Here is a 9,003-nt window from a genome sequence, read left to right as displayed (position 1 = left end):
CGGCCGCCGGAAGCCGCGCGCCCCTCCCCCTCCGCGGAGGCCCCGCCCCCTGGCCTCACGTGACCGCCGCGCGCCGGCCCTCGGCACGTGACCTCCGCGTCTTTCCCGCCCCCTGGCTCTCGCCTGTCACCCTCCACATGTGACCCACGGCTTCTCGCCTCTTTGAGCGCCTCATTGCGTGGACGTGCGTCCTGCGTGTCTGTGCGCCACGGCCAGGGCCGGCGCTCCCCTGTCACGTGACCCGGCGCCGCGTTCTCCCAGGGGCTCCCTGTGTGGGACTCTAGTTTCCTGCTCGCGCTCTCTAGCCCCGCCCCCGAGCGCGGCCAGTCTGTGGCGCCCGGTACTCTTGGAGGATGTCCGGTGGCCGCTGACAGTTGACCCTCAGTCGCCGAGTGAGAAGCCGCCTGGACCCTCCCTGCGGTGCTGCCGACCCGGTGCGTTACCTTGATAAAACTACCTTCCTGCCGAGCCTCAGTTTGTCCATCTGTACAATGGTTCTGCGCAAGAGGACAATGCCAGTTTCGCCTGATGCCAAGAGCTTGATGCGAGGAGACTGAAGTGTGGTCGCTGTTCCGTTATGTCTGAGGGGTAGTTAATAACCTTTGAAGCTCTTCGGACCCCACGAGTCTGGACAGTTGGAAGAATGGCAGGGCTTCCCTACAGTCTTAGAAGGAGTGCATCACGTGCCCAAACTCAGTCTACCTGTAGGGTTCGAAGAGACACTTAGGCCGACCCTGAGTTCCTGCCAAGAGCTAGCACCTCCAGGCTGATGCTGGCAGCTGGAAATTGGCGGCAGTACCTCTACGATCTCACTAGGTGGCAGTATCACAAAGGACAAAGCTGGCGGAGGCTCCTGAAACCCAGCGCTGTGAAGGGCAGGTGGTCACCTGGTAAGGCCTGGTGCGATCCGCTGGGCCAGTTCAGCCGTCAGCCACTGGCCCTATTGCCCTCTCGTCTCCCACCCGGACCTTAGTTGGAAGCTGACTGTACCTTGGTGCTGGATACTAGGCTACTCACTGATTCAGGGATGTTTGCAGAAGACTTTCATTGCCCAAGCTCAACTCGGGATATTTTAAGAGATGTGTGTTCCTAGTCCCATAGGGGGCTGGTTTTCATGTGTGGGCCTGTGCCCACAAGCTGATAGCATGAAAGACTAGGATAAACCCAGTGGGGCAAGCTTGTAGCCCCAGTTGTTCTGGAGCTCTGAGGCAGGAAGTCACAAATTCAAGGCCTGCAGGTTAACTAAGAAAGGTTGGGGATGTAGGGGTAGAGTGCTTGCCTAACAAACCCCAGGGTCTGACACCCCCCCATCACCACACACACACAAAAGTTAAGGTAAGATTTCTAATTGATAAGTAATTTCCTGAGCCAGGAATATTTTGCAAATATTACCAAACCTCCCAACAACGTTGCAAGGTAAGTGCTTTTAGTCCTTATTTTATAAATGGAGGACAAGAGTGACTTTGTGAGGCTCTCCAGCTACAAAGCAGAACTAGCTCTGCCTCCAGAGGCCATGCCCTCTGCTCTCAACCCTTTGTTTTTGTTTCATTTGTATGAGCAGTCTGCCTGCATGTATATAGGCGCACCATGTGCATACAGTGCACACAAGGCCAGAGGAGGGGGTTAGATCCCCTAGAATCCGAGTTGTGGACAGTTAGCAGCCATGTGGGTGCTGAGAACTGAACCCAGGTCCTCTGCAAGAGCAGCCAGTGCTCTTAACTGCTGAGCCGTCTCTCCAGCCCCTCTTTTCTTTTTTTAGAAAAGATTTATTTGTATTTTATGTATACAGAGTGTTTTGCCTGCGTGTATGTATGTGCACTGCATGCATGTAATGCCTACAGAGGCCAGAAGGCACCAGATCCTCTGGAGCTGAAGTTATGGATGGTTGTGAGTCAACATGTGGGTGCTGGGAATTGAACCTGGGTCCTCTACAAGAGCAGCCAGTGCTTTTAACTGTTTAGCCATCTCTCCAGCCCTTCCCTCTTTTCCTTTTGTTGTTGTGATCCTCCTGCTTCAGCCTCCGAAACGCTGGGATTGCAGGCACGTACCACCACAACCAGCTCTTTCATTATGCCTTCCCCTTATGCTGCTAGAGCTTTTCACAGGTCACTTGACCCTAGCCTTACCCAAGAAACTGGACCGTGAGATCCTCTTGCCTTAGCCTTCCGAGTACTGCGACTACATGTGTATGCACCATTCCTGACTTGAATTCCGTGTTTATGTTTTAAATGTGTGTATTTGATCTACAGGAGATTGAACCAGGTTCTCACCCATGCTATATTAGTGCTCTGTGATTGAGCTACATCCCATAAGGGGTTTATTTAGAAGAAAACATAACGAGACAGTCTCACAGTGTAGCATAGACTCTCTGAAACTACACTCAGCCCTCCTTTCTCTAGGGGAGCCCAGAAGTCGTGGTCACTGGAGTCTGAATGGTCTTCTTTTTTCAATTATTATTTTTATTTTTGTATGAGTGTATTGCCTGGTGTGTAAGTGCACCCATGTCATGCAGTGTAGCAGAGTCAGAGGGCATTGGATTCCCCTGGAACTGGAGTTAGGGATGGTTGTTAGCCTCCATGTGGGTGCTGAGAATCGAACCCAGGTTCTCTGCAAGAGCAGCAGGTACTCTTAACCACTGAGATATCTCTCTAGCCCCTGATCTGACTTCCTTTGCTACTTAAGTTCACATTCTCAGCTGTCTGGCTGGGAGAGCCTCCTGTCACTGATAAAGCTCCTATGAAGTCACATTTAGTAAAATAACTGGGCATCAGTGTGGTATCCAGCTGAACTGGAAAGGAAGTGGTGGATATATTTGTTTAATGCATACTTGGGCAGAAAAGCAGCAGTGACTAAAAAATCCTTGGCCTCATAGAGTTTGAATTCTGTTCAGGAAAGTAGACATGATGGAGCTGGAATCTACAAAGCCAACCAACTCACTGTAGATAATGAACAAATACTTCCCGAGCACTGTGTGTGAGGCACTGAGGAGACTGCATTGAATGAAACAGACTCAATTAGCGTTCAGCATGACAGAAAAATCAAACATTTTGGCAAGTGGGAGATGGCTCAGCCAGTAAAGGTGCTTACTGCACAAGCCTGGTGACCTGAGTGAGTTCTATCCATCATAAAGATGGAAGGAGAGAACAGATTCCATAAAGTTGTCCTCTGACTTTTACATACTGTGTCATGGCCCGTGCCCTCCACAGTAATAATACAAATTTTTAAAAAGAAATCAGACATCTCATGGGTAGTCGCTTAAGCACTTAATTACAATTGTAGTAAGCATCTCAAAGGAGAAAAGGCTATCTGAAAGGCATCTCTGAACAAGTGACACACTGACTTCCGAAAAGTGGAGTGGGTAAAGGGACCGTGGCAAGTTGAAGGGACAGAAGGATTCTGTGTCGAGTGAAGGACAAGTAGGGTAGGCAAAGGCTGGATCTTGGAGCTGTTTAGAATTTGGGTTTATTTTAATACCTAGTAAGATCAGTAGAGCTTTGAGGAGCTGTGGAAGCGATCAACAGTAGCAGCACTGACAGCTCAGCTTTGTGGGGAAGTAGGAGTTGGATTTTGAAGAGGTGGAGTGTCTGAGGGGAGGGAGTGAAGTAAACCATCCCCTGGAGGATCTGCAGTGGGTGGGGAGAAGGGAGAACTGTGGAGAGAAGGGGAGACATAGGCAGTCACTGCTCCTGCAGCCTCCTGAATTGGACCACAGCTAAGAGGGCTGAGGAGTCAGACCAAACTGGCCTTGGATTTGGGCCAGCTATATGACCTTGAGCAATCTAATCTGCAAAAGTCCACTTCCTTGTGTGTAAACTGATCATGACGCTGCTGCACATCGTCATCGTGCCAGTTTAGATGGACTGAGATACACAAAGTGGTTAGCACAGTGATGGGTACCTAGTGCGGTGCATAGTCAATGCTAAATCCGTCTACTGCTGTGATCACTGTTACTTCTAAACAGGGCAGCGGTGCTCACCATCCCACAAACATTCATGGGATGGTTCCATGGTGCAGACATCAGACATCAGGCTACACATAGCTGTGCGGGGTAGGCAACCCAGGCAGGCCTGCTCTTGGAACACTTTTGGTCTATTGCAAAGCACATATTGTGGGCAAATGCTTAAGTAACTTAAGAATTTCGGGCTGGAAGTAGATGCCAGGGGTCCACAGGGCCACATAGAAAAGAATGACCAGGTTACTTTAAAATCAAGCAGTTGGGAATGGTTCCCTGGGGAGGCAGGGATGGAGCTCAGCTCTGAAAAGAGAAGCAGCAGAACTGGGAGGGAGGGAACAGAGACCATTCCAGGTTACTTAGCCTTACTGATCCTCAGTTTCTACACCTATGAATGGAGGCCATTGTGTGAGAACACAGGAACTCAACAGATGTTTTCACAGTAGGGGCTCACATAGGGGTTAGTGAGTGCATGAGGGAGGGACAGCCCATGAGGCCAGTGAAGAAGGCTGAGGCAGGAGTACACAGACCATGGAAAGTTGTTGACTTTGACGCAGAGTGTCATGGGAAAGCTTGGGAGGATTTCAAGCAAGGAGTAGCATGGTCTGAGTTAAGATTTTAGAAGATTGCTCTGGCTGTTCCGCCCTGCTCTGAGGTAAGCTCTGGGGATGATGTCCCATCAGAAGCACCTGGGAGAGGCTTCTCACTCAGCAGCTCCCATTCATGTCTTCATTTCCTGGTACTTCTTGTGAGTACCCCTCAAGGCACATAGTAATGGATGAACTCGATAGTTACACAGTGTGAGAGAGGCTTTGAAGGGTGACTTGAATCAGGATTAACTTGCCCCAGCGGTGATATGAAAGCAGAAGTCTCATAGGTGGACATAGAAGGACATTCTGGAAGACCTGGAGCCCAAAGTGGAAGGAGGTTGGGAATGAAGGCCTAAGCCAGAAAACAAGAGGAGTGACTGAAGAGCAGTGGGGGCCCATCACTCAGGACACTGAGGTAGGAGGATCATGAATTTGAAGCTAGCCTGAGCTACACAATGAGGTCCTGCCTCATAAGACAAAAAAATGGGGATTGGAAGTGTAGGTCAGTGGCAGAGCAGTTGCCTAGCATAGGCAAGGCCCTGGTGGGTACTACGAATAAATGAAAAATAGAATCAAAGAATACTTGCTGGCATGGAGGTAGGCTTGAGAAACAGTAAATGAAAAAAGACCATTACAGAGTGTAGACAGCACAGTTTGTCGTATCTGCAAAATAACAAAATATGTGTATGTGTATATTTGTATACCCAAAATATGAATGTTCGTAGCAGTATTATTTTTTATTTATTATTTTTATTTTATGTATATGAGTGTATTTCTACATATATGTGAGTGTACCCATGTCATGCAACGCCTCGGAGGTCAGAAGAGGGCTTCAGATTCTCCTGGACTGGAGTTAAGGATGGTTCGTAGCCACCATATGGGTGCTGGGAATCGAACCCAGGTCCTCTGCAAGAGGAGTCAGTGCTCTTAACCACTGAGCCATCTCTCCAGCCTATAGCAGTATTATTTTATTTATTTATTTATTTATTTATTTATTTTTTGTCTTTTTGAGACAGGGTCTCCTTGTAGCCCCAGCTGTCCTGGAACTTACTATGTAGACCAGGCTGGCCTTGAACTCACAGAGATCTGCCTGCTTCTGCCTCCCGAGTGCTGGGATTAAAGGCATGTGCCACCACACCCAGCAAAGCAGTATTATTTTAATAATAAATAGGAAACAACTCAAATGTCTTTTCAAGACTGGACTGGATAAATGGTAGTACATTCACACAATGGAATACTCTACAACGATGAAGGGTGAACTACAATGTTCATGATTCTCACTAACAATGTTAATAAAACAGACACAAAAGATTGGTTCTATTTACATAAAGTTCAGCAGGCAAAGCTGACCTGCCTGTGTTTTTTTTTTTCTTTTAGTCATTAAAAACAATTGTGTCGGGGTGTAGTGGTGCATGCCTGTAATCCCAGCTTTTGGGAGGTGGAGGTAAGAGGATCAGGAGTTCAAAGCCAATGTCAACTGTGTAGTGAGTTCAGGACCAGCCTAGGCTGTGTGAAAACCTATTTCAAAAAGAAAATAAACAAATTGTGATAAAATTCACAAAACATAAAACATTTTAAATTGCACTCATTGTATAATCAGCACTCCTGTCTAGTACCAGGTTAAGTTGTGTCTCCTTGTGCATCCCTATGATGTTCCCTTTGGCGGTGGGGGACAATGCCTGGGAGAGGCATCTGGATGTTGGTAATTGTCCCTTTAAACAAAATCTGAGGTGGCTCAGCAGTTAAAAGTTCATACCGCCCTTCCAGAATCCCACGTCACAACCACTTGTAACTTTAGCTTCAGGGGACTCAAAACTTCTGACCTCTGCAGGCACCTGCACTCACATGGGCAAACACACACACTTAAAAATAAATCTTAAAAACCCACAAAATCTGAGTGGGTGTTACGTGTTTATATTGTGGAAATGTATCAAGGTAGTTATAATGAATATACTTTTCTGTATGACTGTTATACCTAAGTACATGTAGATATATTTTTTTCACTGATTGTTTCTTCCTTTGGGAGGTAGGACTATTTTGTTTTGTTAATTTGTGTTTTCCAGTTAGTCTTCATGAATACAGGTATCACTCTAACAAAAATTTAAAATTCAAAGCATCTCAAAAAAAGGAAATATATTACTTTTAATGTACTTTAAGAGAAAATGTTCCTTCTGATCAGAGGAAAGGGGAGTATTACACCAGAACTCTGCTAGTCACTCCTTTGTGTCAGGATTGGCATTTCCTATCTGCCCCATCCTATGTGGTCTTGCATCGGTCCCTGCCTGCCACTTCTCTTCCCTGGGTGGATATAGGAGTGGGTAGAGATGAAGGAGGCAGTTCTACTCTCCTTGGTCACTGTTGGTTATCTCATTGGACTCAGTCCTTGCCAGGCTGGAAGTAAACTTGAAGGCTGGGAATTTGAGAAGATACGATAGAGACCAAGGTGCACAGGCTGCCTGAATTGGCCAAAGTTACCACAGGCTTTAGGCAACTGAGTGAGCCCCAGTTCATCATCCAGAAAGAAACAGGCACTCCACGGAAGATGTGCACAGCCTTCCTCAACCACCCTGCGCCTGCTGGAGCTGCTGTCTCAGGTGCACACCTTTAAGGCAGCTTTGCTGCATCCAATCCTTGACTTTCATCTGTGTCACCTCCAAGCCCTGCGGGGCCCTCCTGCCCCTAGCCTCCTCAGTCCTCATCCTAGAGTGGCCACCACAATGCTGCAGGTGTGGGCGTCTCTTTAATAACTGGAACTAAGTCTTTGATCACTGTTTTCTCAGCCATGACTGGCTCTGGACATACTCAACGCATCTTGATCTAAATTGTTGAAGGCAGATCTCACCCTTGAGCCTTCTTCAAGTGCCTTCTCTCTAGGCTCCTCCACTTCATTTTTTCCCTCAGTCTCCAGATCTCTTTCTGAAGAGGATATTACACACACCCCACACGTGCCCTGGAGCTCACGGTGCAAACTTACACTCATCTCTGTATGCACTATGGACACCCCATTCCTGTCATCTCACTTCCTCTCCCACCCTTTCCTGGAAATTCCCTGCTGCTTTGCTTCAAGGTTGTCTCCATTCCTTTCTTTTCTCATAGTGAGGATTAAATGCAAGACTTTGCACATGCTAGGTAAGCACTCTGCCACTGAGCTATATCACTTCACCCTCCCCCAAACTTGGGCACTTGTTAAATAAGTTGCTTCTAGCTGAGCTTCTAGACAGGAATTTTCTCCTACACTAAAATATGCCTGTTATATACTACCATTTTCCTGTTAAGCCCTTTAATTTTTTAAAATTATTTTTACTTTATATTTGTAAGCCTGAGTGTATCTATGTGCACGAGGTGAGTACACGTGCCCACGGAGGTCAAAAAAGGGTGTTGGATCCCTTGGAACTGGAGTTACAGGTGATTGTGACCACCCTGTGTGGGTGCTGGAAACTAAACTGGGGTTCTCTGCAAGAGCAGTAAATGCTCTTAACTGCTGAGCCATCTCTTCAGCCCCTAAGTCAGGCACAGCACTAGTTCATAATCTAGTTGGAGAGGCACCTGCTGCTGTAGAAAGATTTCATTGAACATTCTGTAGAAAGGTCTAACATGCACCTTACTCGACCTTAAGCAGGCACAGCTTCCCTGAGGAACTGAAATTCCTGCCAAGTACTCCAGTTTAAGTAGAAGGTAGTTAGGAGAAAAGGGATGATAAAAAAGTCAGAGGCAACTACATGTGTAAAAGTCCAGAGAATCGGAGAGATTAAATATTCAAGGACCGTAAAGACATTGCCAATAGCTGAAGCGAGGCCCGGAGGGTAGGGTGTGCTGGATGGGGTTAGAGAAGCAGGTGGTAATGAACGGAGACAGAGCTTTGCTGTACGGGAAGCCTGCTTTAGACAGGAATCTTTTGGTTGAAAGTGACAACAGACCCACTTAAGAAAAAAGAGGTCCTTTATGGGCTCAGCAGCTAAAGTTCAGGGCTTTCAAGATCAAAGATGTCATTGAGTTTTGACACCTCTCATCTGTGCTCTCCTTTGTGTTAGCTTCATTCTTTCTCTGTGAAATGGTCCCCTGATCTCCCCAGAACACAGAAGACAACCAGTGGAGTGAAAGTGAACCTGGATAAGAAACGATGGTTGATACCGGCTGCTTATCTTTACACTCTTCAGAACTTTGCAGGTTACCTTGATCCCCTGGAGGAAGGCAGGATCTTGGCCTTGGTGGAGCTTATGCAATTAGAGAAAGGGACAGGTGCTGGGACCCTGTTCCAAAACTCCAAAGCTGTTTGCTTTCTTAAAATAGCCAGCCCCACTGGTTCCTGCTTCTTTCCCAAAGATCCTAACATGCATTTTCTCTGCTGCATCCTCAGCTTTCCGGGGGAGTGTGGTAATTCATTTGGATAAGAGCTTAAAGGGGGGGGGGCAGAAACCCAAGGACCCCCCCCCCCCAAAAGGCCCCGGACCGCCTTGCTTT

At 47.3% G+C, this 9,003-nt stretch overlaps 2 protein-coding genes across 12 annotated transcripts in view; one reads left to right on the top strand and one right to left on the bottom strand.

Annotated features, from left to right (window-relative positions):
- The window catches only part of Ube2q1 (ubiquitin conjugating enzyme E2 Q1), a 9,584-nt gene extending 9,409 nt beyond the window's left edge, over positions 1–175 (bottom strand). Inside the window, exon 1 of the mRNA XM_008855893.1 lies at positions 60–175. Coding sequence (XP_008854115.1) covers positions 60–175 — 116 coding nt within the window. The remainder of the gene's footprint in view (positions 1–59) is intronic.
- Positions 119–9,003, top strand: part of Chrnb2 (cholinergic receptor nicotinic beta 2 subunit) — a 19,668-nt gene continuing 10,783 nt past the window's right edge. For 2 of the 11 annotated variants that reach the window (XM_029557247.1, XM_029557225.1), the window contains exons 1-2: positions 2,596–4,957; positions 8,574–8,709. Coding sequence is in view for 1 of the 11 variants with exons in the window: in XM_008854733.2 (XP_008852955.1) it covers positions 770–890 (121 nt within the window). In the remaining 10 variants the exon portion in view is untranslated. Of the gene's footprint in view, positions 891–918; positions 1,336–2,595; positions 4,958–6,922; positions 7,137–8,573; positions 8,710–9,003 lie in introns of those variants that run through there. The other 9 variants (XM_029557228.1, XM_029557234.1, XM_029557235.1 and 6 more) reach the window with 9 other exon arrangements.

This window comes from Nannospalax galili, unplaced genomic scaffold (genome assembly GCF_000622305.1).
Source record: "Nannospalax galili isolate Female #2095 unplaced genomic scaffold, S.galili_v1.0 scaffold591, whole genome shotgun sequence".
NCBI lineage: Eukaryota > Metazoa > Chordata > Mammalia > Rodentia > Spalacidae > Nannospalax > Nannospalax galili.
The sequence above is the reverse complement of the archived record's forward strand: the minus strand, read 5'-3'. Positions and strand labels throughout refer to the sequence as shown.